Here is a 25667-nt window from a genome sequence, read left to right as displayed (position 1 = left end):
GTAACCGTGGAATTCACTGGCCTGCATATGAAGGGGATTCTTTGGGAAGCCAGTCTACAGGGTGCTAGGGGAAAGGTGAGGTGGTTTGGGGGTGGGGTGGGGTTTGTAAACCCCCCCCCCCCCAAAAAAAAAAAAAGATGATCAGTAAAGATGAAGGAGAGGAGACAAGGAGAGGAAGGGGAAGCCGAAATTGATGACTTCCTCTTCTCCTTGTGTCCTACACGTCTGTACTGATCTGAAAACCCATAATTTCAGCCTGGAACTTTCTTTAAACGGTCCAGTTCAATGTCCGAGTACTGTCAATGGAGGGAAGGATACCACTTTAGACTATTGAGACTACTTATAATCACAACACTGGGACAGGGCCTTGGATATCAGTGCTTTGGCAACAGGGTAATATTTACAGGTCATGTTCCTACTATCAGATATGCATGCTGTGTGTCATAATAATCAATTCATTATTCTGTGAGTTAATTATGACTGCAGGGGCATGGTGCTAATTAGACTCGCTAAATGCAACGCTATGAATTCCTACTTCAAGGCTTTACGTGAGGGTGAGCTACTAATCCCTGGTGAATTAATGATACTAATAATATGAATGCCTGGTAAATAAAGCACATAGAACTACAGTACTGCTAAATGGGTGATAGTAGGCGCCACCCCACACCGTCAGTAAGAGAAAACCCTAAATATAGGCCTCAAACACACAGACACACAGACACACACACACACACACACACACACACACACACACACACACGTGTCCTTTCAGACAGTTTCCAATAATACACGTAGCGCCATCCTGTTCCCGATATAAGACGACTTATCATCGGGGCGAAACGGCACAGATTTTACAATGCTCCGCGACCGGCTTATTGTATTGTGAGTCTGGATGGTATTGTTTGAATGCTGCTGTGACATTTAAAAGGCTGACACTCCCAGCACAGTGCCGTGTTGCTGTTTCTGTCTTATTCTGGGGGGTTGTGTTTGTTAGGGCTTCCTGTGAGGGGGAAGAAAAGGCTTTGGTATCCAGGGGTAGGGCCTGGGAGTAGGCCTGTTGGAGTCAGGGTGAGGGGAGCACAACTTCCTGTCCCTTGGCCTGCTGGGATATTCCTGTCCCTTGACCTACTGGGATCTTACAGTGGGACAGACAGACATCCCAGCCGAAGCAGTCCCCATCAACTCTACTTTTCTGCACACGCACGCAGGCACGCACGCACACGCACACACACGCACACGCACACGCACGCACACACACACACACACACACACACACACACACACACGCACACACACACGTTGTCTCTTCATTATACAGGGTCAGACGCAGATCTATAGCTTGGAGCACTGTCCTATAAAATGTGTGTTCCTGCCAACACAGTGTTCCCACAGCCGCAACATCACAACATGCTCTTCTCATTATTAATTATAATAATTATAAATTATATGTAGCCTCTGCAGCTTCATCAAGTCATTCATCATCATCATTATCATCAGTATCATGTATACATATTTATACTTATTGAAGATTAATCTGATGTCTAACTGTATAATTGATTTATGTTGTCTCACTAAACGATCAATCATTTATTTGGAATGAGTATCAATCAATCACCAAATCTGTCCATAGCAGACAAGCCACTATCACAGATCAGCAAGCATCAATCATTGAACAATTTACTACTGTGCAACTAGCTATTGAACTGCTGTTTTGAAACTTACTGCTTAGTGAATGTTTACTTTTTTTACTTACAGAAGACACCCGTTTAGCAGTGGTTGTACAGGGCCTTTACAGTCAGCTAGGAGGGCTACTCTCTGCCTCTCATGCCCTAGTTCTGCATTAACCACACATTTCTCCCCTCAGGGTTGGACTTGTATGTGTGTGTGTGTGTGTGTATGTGTGCGTGTGCGTGTGCGTGTGCGTGTGCGTGTGTGTGTGCGCGTGCGTGTGCGTGCGCGCGTGCGTGTGTGTGTGTGCGTGAGTGCGCGCGTGCATGCAGACAGAGAAAGAGAACAAGAGGGCAAAGCCACACTGTTATCACTCCAATTATACTGATGAGAACTGCTTCGGAATCTATTCAAGCCGTATAAATGAAGCAGGGCCGCTGTGTCTGTGGTTCAGAGTGATTCAGCTGTTTACCTAATAAACCTAATGGTCTGCCAGTTCGCTCCTGCATCATCATCATTAAAGAGCAGCTAAGCTAATACCGTTCATTGAGACTGGCTTAATTACAAGTACCAATTGGAAGCCAATTTGCTTCCATTTGATTTGATTTGGATTGCTTAATAGGATTGCCAAGCCAAGTGGGATATGTCAACCCCTGTCATCATAAAGAGGGGCTGACATACCAACATCTGTCCGATTGTCAGAATGTGTCCGGGTGATGTAATCAGGAAGCGTTTACTCAGGAATGTCCGGAATCACCCGGACCGATTTTGGCATGACAGAGATGTCACTGTTGGCCTAGGCATAAAGAGGCTACATCTGCTTATCTCCGCACCTTGATAATTAACAATGTGACAAACAGACTATATGGACCCATGATGGCGCCAACTACGGTTGGTGTGTTGGTGTGCAATTGTTTGTTTTTTTGGTCTGTTTTTGTCTTTTATTTCCATTTATTGCGCTTATATAGTGTTGTTTATTACATTGTTGTTGTTTTTTATTATATTGTTGTCGGTGTCTTTATGTCTTATGCACCAACCACACCAAGTAAATTTCCTGTATGTGCGAATATACTTGGCAATAAAAATGATTCTGATTCTGATTCTGATGTGGATCTGGTGACAGCAACACTTAGGCTGCGTTCGTAAATTCGCTCTGGAAATCTGATCAGCACTCATGGAATGCCGCTTGTCCAATCAAATCACTTGGTCCCTTTATGACGTTGAACCCAGTGTGTGCTCCGGCGCTCTAACGCCCAATGCACACGGCCCCAATTTTGTCGCACCGCCGAACATTCGATTCTCAATTCTTTGAATTATTTCAATTGGTGTGAATGGAAAATCGAATGTTGTCGTGAGATAAAATCGCATCGCACGCCATTGTCTCATTCAAAACAATGGAATCGAATTTGGCGGTGCGACAAAATCGGGGCCGTGCTTAAGAGCGAATTTACAAACGCACCCCTAGAGAAGGCCTACCAGGAGCTTTCACCTGTCCAGTTCTCTGATGCGGATGGTGGAAGAGAAAGGAGGATGGAATGGCGGAAACAGGAAAAGGGTCCACTTGACGTGGAAATGGATTATACCGTATTCTCTGTCATGCACATGAATCCAAGTGCTTTTAAACAATAACTATCCAAATGATTTGGCATTTTGTGTATTCAAACTGTTCCAAGTGTATCACTCCATTCCATCTGTATCAGGACACCTTTGTCTTCTCACAGCTTTTCTCCAGCTCTGGGTCGTCTCATCAGAGATTAGAGAGTTACATACTGTACAGTATGTCTCTCTCATATCTCCTGCTTGCTTGACCAATGACATTTTCTCTCTCTCTCAGTCATACAAAAGAACATTGTTAGCAACAGTGCGAGTGGAGCGTCTTCTGAGACACTCTCTTATCTGATGCGCTGAAATGTGAAATGCTACTTTGATTCAGAACTACAGCGGTTGCAACACTCTGCAGACTACATCACGTCAAACTGGACGTCATCGACATTCTCTGAAAACCACGGAGATTGTACTACAGTAGCTTACTAAGAGCTTTCTCATATAAGACCCTTATCAATTTTAAAGGAGCATTCAGTATATTACATAACATATCTCTGAATGAATTATTCAAAACGATCAGAGATTTAAATTAAATATAAATGTTGTTATGCATTCACAAGCATTCATGAAATGTCCTATTGAAACTACTGCACTACACTGCAATACTGCTAGATGGATGCAGGATGCAATGCTGTTACTGTAGTAGACCGACTGGGCGCCTAGGTTCATGTAAAGAGTCAGCCACTGTAAACCTTTTATCATCCACTGACAAGTTTTTGACCTTGCAGCAGTCTTACCTTGACCTGCTGAGGTTCGCAAAGCTACTGAAAGTGAGGGCTGGAGCAAAGCGTTTGTGGTCGAGATTGACGACCGTACACTGCCGTCTAAGTGTTGTCTGCTACTGAAGGTGAAAGCTGTAGCAGTAGTGTTTGAGATTAACAGAGCATCTACAGAGCAGTCAGGCTGAACAATTCCAAAAACTACTTCCATATGGATATTGCAATGCAGGAGTGCAGACCGACAGCAAAGTGGACTGTCTCACACACGACCTGTGGCTCAAAGGTCTCATCTGATTTATCGACCTATCTGCCTTAAGACTGCTAGCCAGGCGGGGCCTCTGGAGGGGTTCACTGATGTGTGTCTCCTTACATGTTACTCCCAATGGTCTTGTAGAGAGAACGAAGAAAGAGAGAGAGAAAAGAGAGAGAGAGAGAGAGGGAGAGAGAAATATAAGGTAAACATATGTCTCACAATGGTCTTGTTGAGAGAAAGAGAGAGAGAGGGGGAGAGAGAGAAGAGAAATATAATGTAATCATGTGTGGCAGGCAGAATCATAGTGACTCCCAAACTCTTGTAATCCCTGCCCCCTCCCCAACAAACTGTAAAATGAAAGTAATAAAGTATGAAATTAAAAATAAAAATTAACTGAAGACTTAAAGTTAAGGTAATTAATCCACAGAATCCCAGGAGAGTTGAGCAGTGTTGTCGAATCCTGGCACAACGCTGATTATGTGCTTTTCTGATCCCTCGTTAATATTCCCTTTCATGTTCTGAGCATTAAAGACGAGAGCGTGAGGACCACGGGATATGGCTAAGGACAGGGGAGACAGCGAACCGAGGGATAGAGAACCTCTCAGGGTCCAGGTCAAAGGTTATCCAGACCTCAATGGGACAGGTCAACAAGGCTGGATTATGGACCGGGCCAGTGGGGCCAGTGGGTCCAGTTGGCCTCCAAGGCTCAGGCCGTGCGCGGTGCGTGGAACAAGACCTCCTAAGGAACTTGAACACCAGGGCCCTCAGTGCGCACAGTGCAAGCTGACAGCTAGGCCCCTGGGTGCTTATAGCCTGAGCTAATATACTAGGGCCCACCAGACCCCTGCTTCTGAACACTGTTGCTGTATTCTTCCTTTAATGGTCTGTCAACTGTAATTATGACACCACTGAAATTATGACTCCACACTCTACTGACCTTGTCAGACATGCCATGCAGGGAGGGATCATATGTGACAGCGGCTAGTGAACAAGTCAGCAACCAATCAAAATGTTCAGACTTTTATTTTGAAAAACAGAAATACATTTCAACGTTCAACACACACTCGTTAGTCCAGCCAAAATATTGCAACGCAATGGATTCGGTGAGTAATCCCCACTGCTACCTAGTTAACTATACCACTACTTTACATTGTTAGCAGGCTCACAAAACAAGCTCTGTCAGTTGACTAGCGAGTGTGTCATTGATTTTCAACAACGCTGAAATGTGTTTACATTTTTCAAACTAAAAGTCTGAACATTAAATCAACTGCCAGCTTGTGTACCCCTTTCACCAGCAGCTGTCACATATAGTCAGAACACTGAAGCTCTAGAGGCCAGTCTATATGGAGGTAAATCTTTATGAAATAGGTCGGCTCTGGAGAAACAAAGAGCGTCTTCTCTCCACAAGCTACCCCACTGAGACAGGAAACGCTTTTACGGCCTTCAGGGGTCAGAGGTCGTCCCAGGAAGGTATTCATTAAGACGATGCTAGGGGTGTGAGGAGGGGAGCACAGAGTGTGTTCTGTTTGCTGATTAGAAACTTTTTCTTGAACTTTATTGGGGGAAAAAATTAACAATGAGGTCTTTCTTTAAAATGTGGTCACCTCAAAGTACTGATTCTCAGTCACTGCAGGGAGTGGGTCTGGGGGAGGGTACTGTCCTCACAGCAACCCAACCCTACTTCTGTGGGAGCGAACACTTCGGCAAATCCAGGGGAGGGCTGTCATGTACTGTACTGCACTGTGTTTTTTGCACATAAAAATTATATTTAAAAAATAAAGAAATAATAAGACAGTCAGCGTGGTGAATTACAATACAAGACAAGATCAACAACAAGAAATGGCAAGAAATGTGTTAGTAAGATGACATGAGCCACATACACAACCGAATGCGCACACACACGCACACACAGACACACACCACACATACACACACACCACACACGCACACGCACACGCACACACGCACACGCACACGCATACACACAAACCACACAGACACACACATTCCTGATAGAATTCTGACATTCTGACATGCACATTCGTGACAGAACACTGTGAAGCTCCACCCTCCTATTTTACCTGTTGAGCAGGAAACAGTAGAGAGCAGAATTGAACAACACAGAAGGCTAACATTCAGCTTTCTGATGCCGCCGTTCACTAACATGATTCAGAACATTACATATGTATGACTTTCTAAAGGACTTAACACTTCATCATCCATCGACCATCAACATCAACAACACAACAAAACAACAACCACAAAAGAAGGAGCAACTATCCGTCAAATCCGTCAAAATCTGGATTTGGCTTCCTACTGACTTCAATACTGTGAGTTTTCAGAGGTGAAGCCATTACAGGGGAGACAGAAGTGGTGGGAGAATGGCGTCTAAACCCTCTCACTCTGAAGAGAATCTCTCCTGTCCTGTTTGCTGTGACATCTTCGAGGATCCGGTTGTCCTCCATTGTAGCCACAGCTTCTGTAAAACCTGTCTGCAGGAATTCTGGAAACAGAAAGACATTCAGGAATGTCCAATGTGCAGGACAAAATCATCCACGGATAATCCTCCTTGTAACCTGGCTTTAAAGAACCTGTGTGAGGACTTCTTACAGGAGAGAAGTCAAAGAGATGCACCCGGGTCTGAGGTGTTCTGCAGTCTGCACAGTGAGAAACTCAAGCTCTTCTGTCTGGTGGATAAACAGCCCATCTGTTTGGTATGTCAAACTTCAAAACAACATAAAAAACATGACTGTTGTCCAATAGATGAAGCCGCACTGGATCATAAGAGTGAACTCCAGACTGTACTGAAACCTTTAGAAGAGAAGCTGAAGACCTTCCAAGAGGTTAAACTGGCTTTTGATGCAACAGCTAAATATATTGAGAGCCAAGCCCAGCACACAGTGAGGCAAATGAAGGAGGAGTTTGAGAAGCTTCACCAGTTTCTACGAGATGAAGAGAGAGTCAGGATCGCTGCACTGAGGGAGGAAGAGGAGCAGAAGAGTCAAATGATGAAGAAGAACTTTGAGGGGCTGAGCAGAGAGATATCTTCACTTTCAGACACAGTCAGAGCCATGGAGGAGGAGCTAAAAGCTGATGACATCACATTCCTGCTGAACTTCAAGACCTCCATGAACAGAGCACAGAGCACATTGCCAGATCCAGAGAAGGTTTCAGGAGCGTTGATAGACGTGGCAAAGCACCTGGGCAACCTGCAGTTCAGAGTCTGGGAGAAGATGCAGGGAATAGTTCAATACACTCCTGTGATTCTGGACCCTAACACTGCCCATCCATGTCTCATTCTGTCTAAGGATCTGACGAGTGTGACATACACAGAAGAGAGAAGGCAGCTTCCTGACAACCCAGAGAGGTTTGACCACTATGCCATGGTCCTGGACTCTGTCTGCTTCGACTCAGGGACACACAGCTGGGATGTTGAGGTGGGAGACAGTACAGACTATGTCCTGGGTGTAACAGAGTCTAAAGACAGGAAGAGCACCTCAGGCTTTTGGGGTGGATCCTGGAGTGTTTGGTTTTCTAGTAAGGGGTTTTATACATGTGTTCCAGGTGGACTAGCCACTCCACTCACTGTGAGACAGAACCCCCAGAGGATCAGAGTGCAGCTGGACTGGGACAGAGGAGAACTGTCATTCTCTGACCCTGACACTAACACACACCTACACACACTCACACACACTTTCACTGAGAAAGTATTTCCATATATCTACCATCGTTGTACCAACTGTCATCCTCTGAGGGTGTTACCAGCGAAGGTATCTGTATCTGTGGTTACTCCCTTGACAACGTTATGGTGATAATCAGTCATTGCAAATGTAGCACCTTTCTTTCATGATTTTGTATTCATCACTTTTGTATTCATCACAACCTAAATTTAAAAAAACACAACAATAATAAATACAATTTAAAAATGTAGACTTATCAAACTGTATGAATACATAAATGCAGAATATTGTATGTTGTTTAAATAGATATTAATTGAGACCTGTAAGTGCTCATGAACAGCCCTCATCCATCATTTAACATAATCCACAGACCTTAGATTAATACTCTTAATTCCTGCTACTGAAAATGTTCTCTGCTGGAGTTTCTCTTTAATAAACTGACACTAAAACCTGGCATCAGAATCTGTCTCTTTATCACACCCACTCATTTGAGTAAGTAGGCGTTTTATAGAGTACATTCTCCCTTTTGATTTGGAATAGGCCAAGAGAGGTGAGCAAACACGTGATGATGAGCCATGGTTTAAAGGAAAAGAGAACTATGAACTAGATGTCCTGTGCTGCTGAAAGAGGAATAATACATCTCACTCTCACTGTGTGTGTTTCCATTGTGTGTGTGTGTGTGTGTGTGTGTGTGTGTGTGTGTGTGTGTGTGTGTGTGTCTGTCTGTCTGTCTGTCTGTGTTTCTTTTCTGCTTGTGCTACTGTGAGAGCCTTTGATGAGCTCAGGGCTGAAGAGAGAAAGAAAAGAATCTCGAAGCAGAAAACCAAGCGAGAGCGTTTGGCCTCCCATCTGTTTTCATGCCGGGTGTCTGAAAATAGACTTGTTGTGCTCTGCTGTGTGATGGAAGGCCTCACTGTGGCACCTGCCCAATGTGTTTATGCCCAACAGGCCATTCTCCACCTCGTGTTTCCCAAGAAAGAAGCCAGGGAAAAAACACAAACACGCACACACACGCGCACGCACGCACGCGCACGCACACATGCACACAGTTGCGTGCGCACACACACACACATCTGGATGTCATGTGTGTGTGTTTCATCTGTAACGAGCCTGAAATTACTAGTTGATCACCGAAGCTTTGGAGAGAACGGAGATTGAGGAGAGAAGAGGAGATTGAGGAGGGAAGCAGAGATTGAGGAGAGAAGAGGAGATTGAGGAGAGAAGCGGAGATTGAGGAGAGAAGCGGAGATTGAGGAGAGAAGAGGAGATTGAGGAGAGAAGAGGAGATTGAGGAGAGAAAAGGAGATTGAGGAGAGAAGAGGAGATTGAGGAGATTGAGGAGAGAAGCAGAGATTGAGGAGAGAAGCAGAGATTGAGGAGATTGAGGAGAGAAAAGGAGATTAAGGAGAGAAGCAGAGATTGAGGAGATTGAGGAAGGAAGAGGAGATTGAGGAGAGAAGAGGAGATTGAGGAGATTGAGGAGAAGCAGAGATTGAGGAGAGAAGCAGAGATTGAGGAGATTGAGGAGAGAAGAGGAGATTAAGGAGAGAAGCAGAGATTGAGGAGATTGAGGAAGGAAGAGGAGATTGAGGAGAGAATCAGAGATTGAGGAGAGAATCAGAGATTGAGGAGATTGAGGAGATTGAGGAGAGAAGAGGAGATTGAGGAGAGAAGGCCCTCCTCACTCATATGCACAGTCAGCTATCTCTCCTTGTGCTGTATCAACATGTGTTACTCTAAGGGCACGATGATCTGGATTAAAATCTCTGTGCCCTTATTTTCCAGGAATTACACAAGTAAGCTTAGTGCTCTTAGTCCATCATAATCTTGGCATGTTCCCAGAGATGTGCCTATATTACCTGTCAATCATATATTTATATTTTAACCATTTAGCAGACACTTTTATCGAAAGCCACTTACAATTACAGATTACTGGGACAGTCTCCCTGGAGTAACGTAGGGCTAAGTGCCTTACTCAAGGTGTTCCCAGGTGGGATTTGACCTTCTGATCACCAGTCCAACTCAATATCCACTAGGCCACCACAACCACTCATATGATATGTTAGATGCTGCACAGCACTGTACAGTATCCCAGTAAAACAAATGCTTAGAAGCTACAGCAGCACTCACGCGTTGCAGTAGGGCTTCTTATCATAGCCTTTGTAGTTCTTCATGTTGAGGGTCATTTTGCACACATCGCAGTGGAAGCATCCTTTATGCCAATTCTGAAAACAAAACAAAAATGGCATTTTCAATTTTTGTTTTTGATATTTCCCTCAAGCATGCTTGCACATGGGAGACCCGGGTTCAAACCCCGCCCCCTCATGTGTGGGCACGAGCATGTGCGCACTGCGTAGGCTACTGTATGGGGTTGCTGTGCCAAGCACCACAGCATGACAGAATGAATGAAGTGAACAACGTGGGTGGGCTTTAATGAGCAAAAGCTGTAACCCTCTCAATTGATCTGCCTCAATGTATGAGATTAACAAAACAGCCGTGGATGAGGCCTATGCTAAGTGAAGTCATAAAGAGCATGGATTAACGCCACCACCTTCCCTTTATATCCTGACATAGCTCTGGGCATAAATTATCTATTAGCCATTATATAATGGATGATTAACGTGGATCAATTACGTATTTATTTATATATATAAAATGCATTTAGGTTCTATCATAGCCTGTTTAAAGGTAGGCCTATAGTTTGAAATGTTGGTAATTCATTTTTCCGATTTACCCAGAATAAAATGAACTCATCTATAGCCTATGTCTCTAAAGTGATTAATTGCTAAGGAACAACTAGCTACCTCCTCTCAAAGGAAAGGAAACAAACATTCTAATTATACTCCAAAGCTAGGTGGTTAGCACATTCTACTCTATTTCATTTAGTTTTTGTTTTTATCTATTTCATTACATGTATATACGAAATTATCATATTTAAATTATAGTTTATAGAAGCAGTTTCATTCATCCACTGTAACCAGCCAGCGTTTGGGTAGTGAGGTCTATTTCTCTGCTTTTGAGAGCAGATAACTAGTTGTTCCTGTAGACTTCCACTCAAGGCATTTAGCAATGCATCACTCTGACAGCCAGTAACTACCTTCAAACTGCGCGCAGAGACATACAAATGGTATTGATGAGTTAATCTGACTCCGGGTAAATCGCAAAAAGTTAATTGCTAAAATATCGAACTATCCCTTTATTAAGAAGCTGCACAAAATGCACTTGTACTCGAGGTGCGCACTTTGCGATGACAGGTTATTCTTTTCATTCTGAATACAGTACACAGTGAGAGGTGTGACCAATGGGCCAATTTATAGTTGCACAAAAAATTGCCAATAAACTCCTGGCATCAAAAGACATCATCTCACCTTGTCCAGGCAGTTGACTTTCTCCGTCGGGTAGACAATCTTCCCACAGCGCGCGCACTGAGGGTTCATTCTCCTGTTTTCTATTGAAGTTTCCCACGACTATCCGATTTTCACTGAATTTTTATATTTTGGTTGTATGATATGCAGACTCACATCCCAGAGGCTAGGGGAGATATTTTAGTCAACACAAGACAGAGCGGTGCGTCTGTCAAGTGCGTGGTTCCCAGCTTCGCACTGTCACTATCAGTTCAGCTCTGTCCCGGAGTAGATGCTGCCTGCCGCATTAACATTGGCCAGACGTAAGCTGGCTGGCTGCTTGTGTGTGACACAGCACCTAAACGCTGCTTGTGTGTGTGACACAGCACCTCAACGCGATCCAAGCTGTCTGATTCGGCGAAGCGACAGCGCCAAGCCAACCCCACACGGTCTTGCGATGAATCGTAGGGGGGGGAGAGAGAGAGAGAGAGAGAGAGAGAGAGAGAGAGAGAGAGAGAGAGAGAGAGAGAGAGAGAGAGAGAGAGAGAGAGAGAGAGAGAGAGAGAGAGAGAGAGAGAGAGAGAGAGAGAGAGAGAGAGAGAGAGAGAGAGAGAGAGAGAGAGAGAGAGAGAGAGAGAGAGAGAGAGAGAGAGAGAGAGAGAGAGAGAGAGAGAGAGAGAGAGAGAGAGAGAGAGAGAGAGAGAGAGAGAGAGAGAGAGAGAGAGAGAGAGAGAGAGAGAGAGAGAGAGAATCGATCGCCACAAATCACATGTTGTCAAAACAAAGAAGGCTTTGACCACTTGTTTTGCTGTCAAACACCAATTATGCTATGACAGCATTATTAGATGTCTATGTAGGCTACAGTGCAGTAGCTTATCTTTTTTTTTAAAAACATTATCATCATTGGGTCATTTTTTTTATACGGTGCCTTTTCCGTCCCCAATACTAAATCATGTTGTATTTTGTCTAAATTTGGACAAATACTAATTCCATTAGGTTTTTCATGTATAGTCAATTGTTATTTATTATGAATACAATGATATTTTGTACACAAAATTAAGGTTTTGCTTACAATATTGCTTGTCCCTGCGATCACTGTCCACCCTGTTATGCTGTGTTAATGTCCCTTTTAAAAGAAAACCATATTTCTCAATCACATCAGTCTCATGAGGTGACATCACATCAGTGGAGGGGATTTCAAATGTGGTAAGCTGTGTGATCTTCTACCTCTTTTACCATCTGATTGTTATGTTTTTATCCAGTGAGTTTAATGTGGTTGACCATAACGTGTCCACCCTGTTATGCCTAAATATTGAGGAGATCAATCAAATTGAATAATTTCAAAAAAAGTATTTAGTGCAAATTAGATTCCTCATCAAGTATTCATGGTCATTCTAGGCATTATGCTAACACAGACAGGCTAAAGGCTAACTTTAACTCAAAATGTCCACCCTGTTAGTGTCCACCCTGTTATGTGTCCACTCTGTTCTGGAGACACTCGCCCTATTCAACTACAGAGGGTATTCTAAATAAAATAAAATGTAGGTGCCTAAGCTCGACCACTATGTTTTTCAGCAAACTAGATATGTCCTTTATATAATAGAACATTAATGAATGAATGAATGAATGGACTTTATTGTCATTGCTACAGTACAGGTACCAAACAACGAAATATAGGAGGGGTGGCTCCCCTGGTGTTAGGAAAAGGGAAAAAAAAAAACTTAAAAAAAAAAAATCACAAGAAGGGAAGGAGCTGGTTTACATAAATAAAGGCTATGTACACTATCCACTGTACTATACTGTACAGATAGACGACTAGGGTTGTCATATTGCACAATAGTATTATTTCACATTTATTTAAAGTGTCACAGTTTGCAGGCTTGAAATGTACATGTTTGTGCCTCAGCACTACACCTGATTTTTTCAGTCCAGCAGCTGCCATCAATCCGTCCAGACTGTCCAGGGCCCAGAACTTAGGTCTTTGCTGTGTTCAGGGCCTGGACGGCCCTGTGGTAGAAGCTGTTCTTCAGTCTGTTTGTCCTTGCGGCCAGGGTCCTGAACCGCCTTTTCGAGGGCAGCCTGGTAAAGTGTTCGTACCCAGGGTGGGTCGGGTCCCTGGAGATCTTGGAGGCCTTCCTGAGACAGCGTGTGTTGTACAGCTCTTCCAGAGAGGGGAGGGGGGCGCCGGTGATCTTCTGTGCTGTTCTCACGACTCTCTGTAGCGCATTTCTCTCCGCTGTTGTGCAGCTGGAGAACCAGTTGCAGATGCCGTAGGTGAGGATGCTCTCCACTGCGCCGCGGTAGAAGGTCACCAGTATCTCCTGCTTGCTGTGTTCCTTCCTGAGGACTCTCAGGGTGTATAGCCGCTGTTGTGCCCTCTTGATGGTGCCTTTTGTGTTGTCCTTCCAGGTCAGGTCATCCCGCATGTGCATCCCCAGGAATCGGAGGGTTGAGACTCTCTCCACGCTCTCTCCGTCGATGAGCAGGGGCTGGATCTCTGACTTTTTCCTCCTGAAGTCTACGATGATTTCCTGGGTCTTTGACTTGTTCAGCAGCAGGTTGTTAACCTTGCACAGCTTGCTCAGTTGCTCTACCTCATCCCTGTACGCCGCCTCGTCCCCCCCCGAGATGCATCCCACCACGGTGGTGTCGTCTGCAAACTTTACGATGGAGTTGCTGGGGTGGACGGGGGTGAAGTCGTAGGTGTAGAGGTTGTAGAGGATGGGGCTTAGCACGCAGCCCTGGGGGGACCCAGTGCTGAGTCTGAGGGCTGTGGAGGTGTGGGGGCCCACCCGCACCCTCTGGGGGCGGTCGGTCAGGAAGTCCTTGATCCACGCACATATAGAGTGTGATAGACCCAGGTCTAGTAGTTTGGTCACTAGCCTGTCTGGAAGGATGGTGTTGAAGGCGGAGCTGAAGTCCACGAAGAGCAGTCTCGCGTAGCTGTTTCCCCTCTCCAGGTGGGATAGAGTGGCGTGGAGAGTCGTCGCGATGGCGTCCTCTGTGGACCTGTGGGCTCTGTAGGCTAACTGGTATGGATCCAGGTTGGGCGGGAGGCGTGTGAGTATGTGGGCCTGGACTAGTTTCTCGAAGCACTTCATGATGATTGGTGTGAGTGCCACCGGGCGGTAGTCGTTTAGGCAGCTCACCGTGCTTTTCTTCGGGACTGGGATGATAGTTGAGGTTTTCAGGCAGGGTGGGATGGTGGCCTGGGACAGGGACTGGTTGAAGATGTTGGTGAAAACCCCGGCCAGCTGGTCGGCGCAGTCCCTCAGCACCCGTCCCAGGACGCCATCAGGCCCCGAGGCTTTCCTGGGGTCCACCGCCTTCAGTACGCGTCTCACTTCATGCTCTGTGAGGGTGAGGCTGCTGAGAGCTGGAGAGAGTGGTGTTTGTGTTGCGGTTACCTCCGTTCGCCCCTCGTCGAACCGGGCGTAGAAGGTGTTCAGCTTTCCCGCCAGCAGGGGGTCGTCCTCTGCGGCTGTGAGCCTGTTGGCTCTGAAGTTTGTCATCTGCTGAACCCCCTGCCACATCCGCCTGGAGTCGTTGCTCAGGAGGCATTCCTCAATCTTCTCTCTGTGGTCTGCCTTGGCCGCTTTGATTCCGCGCTTTAGGTTAGCCCTGGTGGAGCTGTACAGCGGTGTGCTCTTCCCTGCGAAGAAGGCATTGTCCCTCTCGTTGATCAGTTTTTGGACCTTCCCAGTCATCCATGGCTTCGTGTTGGGGTAGACCCGGACCCGTTTGTCCACGGTGACTGAGTTGGTGCAGTTCACTATGTGGTTCAGAACCGACAACGTGTACTGTTCCAGGTCCTCATGCTCATATTCCTGCCATGGGGTGTCATTTAGGCAGATCTGCAGTGGAGCGGACCCTTCTGGCCAGGTTCTGACAGTCTTAGTGGTGATGGGAGCACTTTTCCCCATGGTAGTGTATGCAGGGATCAGGAGGATTGACACATGGTCAGACATGCCTAGATGAGCTAGCGGACTAGCCTTGTAAGCACGTTTGATGTTGGTGTATACCTTGTCCAGTGTTTTTTCTCCTCTTGTTGCACATTTCACATGCTGATAGAACTTGGGTAGTACTGCCTTCAGGTCGACATGATTGAAATCTCCTGCTATGATGTGAATAGCCTGTGGGTCTGTGCTTTGTTGACCACTGATGACGTCATATAGCCACGCCAATGCTAGACTACCGTCCGCGCTAGGCGCAATGTAAACACATGTAATGAACACCGCGTTAAACTCCCTCGGGAGGTATGTGGGTCGGCATTTAACAGTCAAGTATTCCAGGTCTGGGGAGCAGTGGCTACTTACAGTTTTCGTGTTTAAGCACCAGCTATCCTTCGTCGATATTATGATCCCACCCCCTCTTGACTTGCCGCTGAGCTGCGTGCGGTCCGCCCGGTGTAATGTCCGTCCCTCCAAGCTAATAGCTGAGTCCACGATAGTGTCATTTAGCCAGGTTTCGGTAAGAATAATCACACAGCTATCTCCCACGATGTTATTTTTGGCAACTTGTAGTCTCAGTTCATCCATCTTGTTCGTCAGGGACCTGACGTTGGAAAGGAAAATATCTATAAAATATAGATAAATCAACAATTTATTTTTCACTAGTTATGAAGTCCAAATGGCAACGTATAAAAAAAATGACCCCCATTATGATGCTTTGCATCAGCTAATGGTGATCCTAATAAATCCAAATCACACCAAATAATTTTGGCTATATGCTTTCTACCGCGCAGTGCGCGCACTGATACTTATTGATACTGGTTATAGCTTAATGATACTCTGATGTATAGAAGTGTTCTTGTTTTGGCTTGTAATGAGTCACCTTGTAAATGTGTGATGCTCCTTAAGTAAATATTATTATATTGTATCCAAAGTCAAGTCTTCAAGTTGTATATTATACCACAATATCAGCAAGCCCCCCTGTCACAATAAAATATAGGCCTAACATGGCGTCAGAAGATGGTCCAGAGTTCAAAAAGTTCTAATGGCTGGCTGGTAACATAGCTAACGGAATTCTCCTCAAAGAGCGGGAGCCAGATAGGCTTGCATTGAGTGAGACGTCAGCTCATCAACTATATACTTTCCTTGGCTAGAGTATGGATCAAGTCCAGTTACCGCCACCGCTAGTGCTGACAGGCAATTTGGGAGAAAACTGGAGACGATTGAAACAGCACTTCCAAATAATTAACGGCGCAGATGGCAAGGAACACAATCTGTATAGGCCTAATCTACACAAGTGACTCCCTATTGGAATGTGTTGAGAAACAGTTGAGAACATTCTTGAAGCTTTTAAAGAGTATTGTTTGCCTAAGACGAATGTAGTTTTTCAATGGCATCAGTTTTGGCCTCATGCAATAACTGAAATTGTTACAATAGGCAAATAAGTGCCAGAGCATAAATCACCTGCGCCTTAAAGAGAGACTTTTAAGGGAACCAGAACTCAATATGGCTCTTCATACCGGCCGACGTTTCTGAAGATAGAAACGAAGGAGGTTTCTAGCCTAGGAGCATGTCTCTTACAAGAGGGCCACGCAGTAGCCTACACACTGGCGGACTCAGGGGGGGCGACTGCCCCTCCTGGTGCCCCCACAGTTGAAAAATGTTGCACTAAAGTGCCATTTTGAGTGGCAAAAATGCCCTTTTGAGTGGCAAAATTAGAGGATGTGCCCTATTGGCTGCCCTTCCAATGGTCTAAACTTGACAATGTGCCCCCACAGTTGAAAAACGTAGCACTAAAGTGCCCTTTTGAGTGGCAACATTAGAGGATGTGCCCTATTGGCTGCCCTTCCAATGGTCTAAACTTGACCATATGCACTGATGGGGTCCCATGTTGTGCAGTAGGTGCCCTTTTTTTCTTTTCGCCCCTGCCCTTCAAACAGCCTGAGTCCGCCACTGAGCCTACAGGTCAAGAGCACTGACACAGACAGAACAGAACTATGCACAAATAAAAGGAGCTCTAAGTTCCACCAGTATGTATACATGATGGTGTGAAAGTCAGATCAGAAGGCTCTTGAGACTGTTCCCCCACTGGGGAAAGCGCCATCCAGTGTTCAGAGAATGTTACTACAGCTGCAGGGGTATGATCTCAGCGTGTGCTCCTCCCCACCTGGAAAAGAGATGCTGACAAACTGTCTGGAGCTGTCATACAGGATCAACACACAGAGATGGACCTCAACCACGAGAATGGTGACCTATGCCATGACTGCTGAAGTGCTAGAGCAGCTACTGTTCATTACAGAGACATCTCTTCAGGTTACATCTTAACTGCTCCTCCTGAGACATCTTCCGACCCTCACCACTACGTCTCCTAAAGACACCCGCTTTCCCCTTTACTGTGTCCTTAAGAACTTCTACTGCCCCCCTTGTACTGTTTCTCAGTTTCTCTAGTAACATTTTTTAAATATATATATATATATATAAAAAAATATATATAAACCTTTTAGTAGAAGGCGATAATAGGGAGAAGGTTTTTCCTTCTATCAGTGGCCCCGGGCCTGAGCTAGAGTACTCTTCCTGCAACGAATAGTGGACTGCTGATTCACATGCTTAGTATTCAAATGTATTGATTGTAAGTCGCTTTGGAATAAGGCGTCTGCTAAATGCCAAAAATGTAAATGTAAATGTAAATGTAGACATGCTATAGACATGAGTTGAATGTTTATTACAGAGACATGCTGTAGACATGAGTTGAATATTTATTGCAGAGACATGCTATAGACATGAGTTGAAAAGTTTATGGATTTATGACACAGTAACAGAAACCTGAGTCATGAGATAACCACAGAACAAGGTTATAGTAATAACAGTTTAATTAATGAGTTTAAGCTTGGGTTGAGGTTGAAACCAAGTAAGGAGTTTAACAGTTTATCAGTTAGCCTACAATAACAAGGCACTATTTTTTATTCAGTGATGTGCTTGATGTTTGAAACTATAACTTTTCTGCGACGATACGTATTGATAACTATGGTTACAGCATTATGCTACTCTGATGTATAGAGGTGTTCTTGTTGTGAATTGGTGGTGCTCCTTAAAAAACCTCATAGGAGCCAACGGACCCCCATGTGGATCCGAAGTGATATAAAGAGTTTACCTCGATCAATTCTCTTCATCGATATCACATTTTTTTCACAACTTTGCATGCTATACGATGCCACCATTTTTTCCCCGAGACGGTAAACACGGCCTAAGTGACATCCAGTTTTCTCCAACTGGAGAATGTGTCATGTCCGGTTTCAACGCCGAATTTCCATACCATTGGTCGGCCAACCCCAAAAAAATCCCCCCCCCCCAAAAAAAAGAAAAGAAATCTTATACATGAGAAAGGTCAAAGGTCAAAGATGGTGCCAAAATATCTCCAAATGGCCTAAACATATAGGTGTCCGCCTAAACATACCTGTACTAAAACAGGTACAAAGTTGCATTTGCTCACATTACTAGCATCGACTTTGGCACAAGTACTAATAAGACCATGGAGTACTGATTCCTAGATGATTTGGGCTTCGTTATCAGGTTTCCAAGGTGATATTCACTGTAAAAGCTGGGGGGGTTTTAGGCGGAGACTGAATTTGAGATGTTTTATAATGTTCTAGCTCTATTTGCTCTGACACAGTAACATAGACTTTGATTCTGACACTTCTACAGCCACCCCACAGGTGTTAGCTTTCATTTGATAACAATATCATTATGAAGGCCCTTGTGATTGTGGAGATATTCTATATTGCATGTCATTTCGAGCAGAAAACCAGAAAAATGAGGTGGATAAGAAGAGGTTTTAAGGACTGTTTCACCAGACCCTGTCACATATGTATGTCACACAATGGTGGCAGGAGTCCCTGCAGGCAGGCCGAAATAGCTCAGTTGGGAGAGCGTTAGACTGAAGATCTAAAGATCCCTGGTTTCGGCAAGCTTTATAGCCATTACGATGCACAACAGTTTTTGTCTGAGCACCTTGAAAGATGATTAGCACAATGTAGACGTCAATCGTGTTTCAACTCAAATGTGAATAGGTCTGCATTTTGCTTATTCTCAGGTCCTGTAAATAACTCCTTGTCTTTTTTTTTCTTTTTTTATATTTTACTACTTGAGGACTGTTTCACCAGACCCTGTCACATATGTATGTCACACAATGGTGGTGGAATCCATGCAGGCAGGCCGAAATAGCTCAGTTGGGAGAGCGTTAGACTGAAGATCTAAAGGTCCCTGGTTCGATCCCTGGTTTCGGCAAGCTTTATAGCCATTACGATGCACAACAGGTTTTGGCTGAGCAACTTGAAGGATGATTAGCACAATGTGGGCGTCAATCGTGTTCCAACTCAAATGTGAATAGGTCTGCATTTTGCTTATTCTCAGGTCCTGTAAATAACTCCTTGTCTTTTTTTTCATTTTTTAAATATTTTACTACTTGAGGACTGTTTCACCAGACCCTGTCACATATGTATGTCACACAATGGTGGTGGAATCCATGCAGGCAGGCCGAAATAGCTCAGTTGGGAGAGCGTTAGACTGAAGATCTAAAGGTCCCTGGTTCGATCCCTGTTTTCGGCAAGCTTTATAGCCATTACGATGCACAACAGGTTTTGGCTGAGCAACTTGAAGGATGATTAGCACAATGTAGACGTCAATCGTGTTTCAACTCAAATGTGAATAGGTCTGCATTTTGCTTATTCTCAGGTCCTGTAAATAACTCCTTGTCTTTTTTTTATTTTCTTTTATATTTTACTACTTGAGGACTGTTTCACCAGACCCTGTCACATATGTATGTCACACAATGGTGGTGGAAAACCTGCAGGCAGGCCGAAATAGCTCAGTTGGGAGAGCGTTAGACTGAAGATCTAAAGGTCCCTGGTTCGATCCCTGGTTTCGGCAAGCTTTATAGCCATTACGATGCACAACAGGTTTTGGCTGAGCACCTTGAAGGATGATTAGCACAATGTAGACGTCAATCGTGTTCCAACTCAAATGTGAATAGGTCTGCATTTTGCTTATTCTCAGGTCCTGTAAATAACTCCTTGTCTTTTTTTTATTTTCTTTTATATTTTACTACTTGAGGACTGTTTCACCAGACCCTGTCACATATGTATGTCACACAATGGTGGTGGACTCCCTGCAGGCAGGCCGAAATAGCTCAGTTGGGAGAGCGTTAGACTGAAGATCTAAAGGTCCCTGGTTCGATCCCTGGTTTCGGCAAGCTTTATAGCCATTACGATGCACAACAGGTTTTGGCTGAGCACCTTGAAGGATGATTAGCACAATGTAGACGTCAATCGTGTTCCAACTCAAATGTGAATAGGTCTGCATTTTGCTTATTCTCAGGTCCTGTAAATAACTCCTTGTCTTTTTTTTATTTTCTTTTATATTTTACTACTTGAGGACTGTTTCACCAGACCCTGTCACATATGTATGTCACACAATGGTGGTGGAAAACCTGCAGGCAGGCCGAAATAGCTCAGTTGGGAGAGCGTTAGACTGAAGATCTAAAGGTCCCTGGTTCGATCCCTGGTTTCGGCAAGCTTTATAGCCATTACGATGCACAACAGGTTTTGGCTGAGCACCTTGAAGGATGATTAGCACAATGTAGACGTCAATCGTGTTCCAACTCAAATGTGAATAGGTCTGCATTTTGCTTATTCTCAGGTCCTGTAAATAACTCCTTGTCTTTTTTTTATTTTCTTTTATATTTTACTACTTGAGGACTGTTTCACCAGACCCTGTCACATATGTATGTCACACAATGGTGGTGGACTCCCTGCAGGCAGGCCGAAATAGCTCAGTTGGGAGAGCGTTAGACTGAAGATCTAAAGGTCCCTGGTTCGATCCCTGGTTTCGGCAAGCTTTATAGCCATTACGATGCACAACAGGTTTTGGCTGAGCACCTTGAAGGATGATTAGCACAATGTAGACGTCAATCGTGTTTCAACTCAAATGTGAATAGGTCTGCATTTTGCTTATTCTCAGGTCCTGTAAATAACTCCTTGTCTTTTTTTTTTTTCTTTTATATTTTACTACTTGAGGACTGTTTCACCAGACCCTGTCATGTATGTCACACAATGGTGGTGGAATCCATGCAGGCAGGCCGAAATAGCTCAGTTGGGAGAGCGTTAGACTGAAGATCTAAAGGTCCCTGGTTCGATCCCTGGTTTCGGCAAGCTTTATAGCCATTACGATGCACAACAGGTTTTGGCTGAGCACCTTGAAGGATGATTAGCACAATGTAGACGTCAATCGTGTTTCAACTCAAATGTGAATAGGTCTGCATTTTGCTTATTCTCAGGTCCTGTAAATAACTCCTTGTCTTTCTTTTCATTTTTTTTATATTTTACTACTTGAGGACTGTTTCACCAGACCCTGTCACATATGTATGTCACACAATGGTGGTGGAATCCCTGCAGGCAGCCAAAATAGCTCAGTTGGGAGAGCGTTAGACTGAAGATCTAAAGGTCCCTTGTTCGATCCCTGGTTTCGGCAAGCTTTATAGCCATTACGATGCACAACAGGTTTTGGCTGAGCACCTTGAAGGATGATTAGCACAATGTGGGCGTCAATCGTGTTTCAACTCGCATGTGAAAAGGTCTGCATTTTGCTTATTCTCAGGTCCTGTTAATAACTCCTTGTCTTTTTTTTCTTTTTTTTCATATTTTACTACTTGAGGACTGTTTCACCAGACCCTGTCACATATGTATGTCACACAATGGTGGTGGAATCCCTGCAGGCAGCCAAAATAGCTCAGTTGGGAGAGCGTTAGACTGAAGATCTAAAGGTCCCTGGTTCGATCCCTGGTTTCGGCAAGCTTTATAGCCATTACGATGCACAACAGGTTTTGGCTGAGCACCTTGAAGGATGATTAGCACAATGTAGACGTCAATCGTGTTTCAACTCAAATGTGAATAGGTCTGCATTTTGCTTATTCTCAGGTCCTGTAAATAACTCCTTGTCTTTTTTTTCATATTTTTTATATTTTACTACTTGAGGACTGTTTCACCAGACCCTGTCATGTATGTCACACAATGGTGGTGGAATCCATGCAGGCAGGCCGAAATAGCTCAGTTGGGAGAGCGTTAGACTGAAGATCTAAAGGTCCCTGGTTCGATCCCTGGTTTCGGCAAGCTTTATAGCCATTACGATGCACAACAGATTTTGGCTGAGCACCTTGAAGGATGATTAGCACAATGTGGGCGTCAATCGTGTTTCAACTCGCATGTGAAAAGGTCTGCATTTTGCTTATTCTCAGGTCCTGTTAATAACTCCTTGTCTTTTTTTTCTTTTTTTTCATATTTTACTACTTGAGGACTTTCACCAGACCCTGTCACATATGTATGTCACACAATGGTGGTGGAATCCCTGCAGGCAGCCGAAATAGCTCAGTTGGGAGAGCGTTAGACTGAAGATCTAAAGGTCCCTGGTTCGATCCCTGGTTTCGGCAAGCGTTATAGCCATTACGATGCACAGCACCTTTTGGCTGAGCACCTCGAAGGAAGATTAGAACAATGTGGAAGTCAATCGTGTTTCAACTCAAATGTGAAAATGTCTGCATTTTGCTTATTCTCAGGTCCTGTAAATAACTCCTTGTCTTTTTTTTCATTTTTAAAAATATTTTACTACTTGAGGACTGTTTCACCAGACCCTGTCACATATGTATGTCACCCAATGGTGGTGGAATCCATGCAGGCAGGCCGAAATAGATCAGTTGGGAGAGCGTTAGACTGAAGATCTAAAGGTCCCTGGTTCGATCCCTGGTTTCGGCAAGCTTTATAGCCATTACGATGCACAACAGGTTTTGGCTGAGCACCTTGAAGGATGATTAGCACAATGTAGACGTCAATCGTGTTTCAACTCAAATGTGAATAGGTCTGCATTTTGCTTATTCTCAGGTCCTGTAAATAACTCCTTGTCTTTTTTTTAATTTTTAAATATTTTACTACTTGAGGACTGTTTCACCAGACCCTGTCACATATGTATGTCACACAATGGTGGTGGAATCCTTGCAGGCAGGCCGAAATAGCTCAGTTGGGAGAGCGTTAGACTGAAGATCTAAAGGTCCCTGGTTCGATCCCTGGTTTCAGGCAAGCTTTATAGCCATTACGATGCACAACAGGTTTTGGCTGAGCAACTTGAAGGATGATTAGCACAATGTAGACGTCAATCGTGTTTCAACTCAAATGAGAATAGGTCTGCATTTTGCTTATTCTCAGGTCCTGTAAATAACTCCTTGTCTTTTTTTTATTTCTTTTATATTTTACTACTTGAGGACTGTTTCACCAGACCCTGTCACATATGTATGTCACACAATGGTGGTGGAATCCACGCAGGCAGGCCGAAATAGCTCAGTTGGGAGAGCGTTAGACTGAAGATCTAAAGGTCCCTGGTTCGATCCCTGGTTTCGGCAAGCTTTATAGCCATTACGATGCACAACAGGTTTTGGCTGAGCACCTTGAAGGATGATTAGCACAATGTAGACGTCAATCGTGTTTCAACTCAAATGTGAATAGTTCTGCATTTTGCTTATTCTCAGGTCCTGTAAATAACTCCTTGTCTTTTTTTTCATTTTTTTTATATTTTACTACTTGAGGACTGTTTCACCAGACCCTGTCATGTATGTCACACAATGGTGGTGGAATCCATGCAGGCAGGCCGAAATAGCTCAGTTGGGAGAGCGTTAGACTGAAGATCTAAAGGTCCCTGGTTCGATGCTGGTTTCGGCAAGCTTTATAGCCATTACGATGCACAACAGGTTTTGGCTGAGCACCTTGAAGGATGATTAGCACAATGTAGACGTCAATCATGTTTCAACTCAAATGTGAATAGGTCTGCATTTTGCTTATTCTCAGGTCCTGTAAATAACTCCTTGTCTTTTTTTCCATTTTTTAAATATTTTACTACTTGAGGACTGTTTCACCAGACCCTGTCACATATGTATGTCACACAATGGTGGTGGAATCCCTTCAGGCAGGCCGAAATAGCTCAGTTGGGAGAGCGTTAGACTGAAGATCTAAAGGTCCCTGGTTTCGGCAAGCTTTATAGCCATTACGATGCACAACACCTTTTGGCTGAGCACCTCGAAGGAAGATTAGAACAATGTGGACGTCAATCGTGTTTCAACTCAAATGTGAAAATGTCTGCATTTTGCTTATTCTCAGGTCCTGTAAATAACTCCTTGTCTTTTTTTTCTTTTCTTTTATATTTTACTACTTAAGTAAATATACATTATTATATTGTATCAAAAGTATTCAATTGTCTGTTACAACAATATACAACAATATCAGCAATCCTCGGGTCACCAGAAAGTATAAAAGGCTTAATTCATACTTTAACTATTATTTAATATAATTATTGAGAACTGTCCTTTTGCTTTCCAACCTCCGAAGGGCCAGCACTACACTAATGGAATATGAGTATTGGCATAGATAAACTGTCATGGTAATTTGTGTGAATAGAAAGAGCTGTGTTACATAACCAACTCAGTGGGAAGGAGATCAAAGGGATCTCGGCTCTCTCATCTTAGGGGCTTTGTGTGAATGAGTGCAAGTTAGTCATGAGAGATAGCCACATTCACATTCACTGCAACTCAACAAATCCCAATCATCTCATGAACAAATGCCATTAAAATGGTGACTAATGTGAATCTTGTCATTTTTGTGTGTCACATCTTCTAACGGATTTTCAGCACTATGCATTAGCAAATGACACCCTCTGCTGGTTCATATTTTCACCATGTTGTTGTCCTTAGATGACAAGATCAATAGTCAATCAATAAGAAATGTGATCAAATAATTATATTTAAATACAGGCATCTATAGCAAAACATGATTTATTCAGTCATGAAAGCAGTGGGGACAGAGCTTAGCATGATTCAATGCAATATAGCTCAGAAGTTTAATATATTTGATGTTTGAATAAACTTTAGATCAACTTCTCTATTTAGTGGTGAAGTGTTTATCTCAATAGGGTTGTTTTGGGGGTACCAATGAAGATGAAAGTATGACTGTATCCCTGGATTGAATGTGACAGTACTCACTAACTGGTCTTCAGTGGTCAAATAATATGGACGTGGTGCGCCCTCAAGTGGTAATACCGGAACAATACATTGAGAATGAGAAAACACTTCCATTATATTATATACGACACTTAATTAATAATAATAATTAATAATAATAATTTTAATTGACACTTTACCAAACAGTTACCATCCGCGCCTGTTCCTTTTCATTACTGTCGCCAATGTATTGTCACTGGCGGTGACTTCAATCGCAGTTATCAAAACGACATGAAATGCACGGCAAGCATGTGACGTGCTTTTGCCACGTCCCATCATGCATTGCCAATGTTGTCGAACAAAATATGAACAAATTGATTAAAAAACAAATCGGAGATTATGCAAGCCGTATTTACGC

General features: G+C 43.9%; 2 protein-coding genes across 3 annotated transcripts in view; one reads left to right on the top strand and one right to left on the bottom strand.

The window, feature by feature from the left end:
* The window catches only part of LOC308169655 (LIM zinc-binding domain-containing Nebulette-like), a gene marked incomplete at both ends in the record, with an annotated part of 74431 nt that extends 63069 nt beyond the window's left edge, over positions 1–11362 (bottom strand). For both annotated transcript variants that reach the window (XM_080544368.1, XM_080544369.1), the window contains 2 exons: positions 10056–10150; positions 11294–11362. In XM_080544368.1, coding sequence (XP_080400494.1) covers positions 10056–10150; positions 11294–11362 — 164 coding nt within the window. The remainder of the gene's footprint in view (positions 1–10055; positions 10151–11293) is intronic.
* Positions 6627–9725, top strand: LOC308169759 (E3 ubiquitin-protein ligase TRIM35-like; the record flags this gene model as incomplete). The annotated part of the gene is made up of 2 exons (XM_080544497.1): positions 6627–8015; positions 9711–9725. 2 exons carry the CDS (start codon positions 6627–6629, stop codon positions 9723–9725), a joined length of 1404 nt encoding a protein of 467 aa, XP_080400623.1.
* Positions 11363–25667: the final 14305 nt, after the last annotated feature.

The sequence above is a fragment of the Nansenia antarctica genome (genome assembly GCF_963989245.1).
Source record: "Nansenia antarctica genome assembly, chromosome: 13".
In the NCBI taxonomy this organism is placed as follows: domain Eukaryota; kingdom Metazoa; phylum Chordata; class Actinopteri; order Argentiniformes; family Microstomatidae; genus Nansenia; species Nansenia antarctica.
Note: the sequence above shows the minus strand (reverse complement) of the source record. Positions and strands in the feature narration are given on the sequence as shown.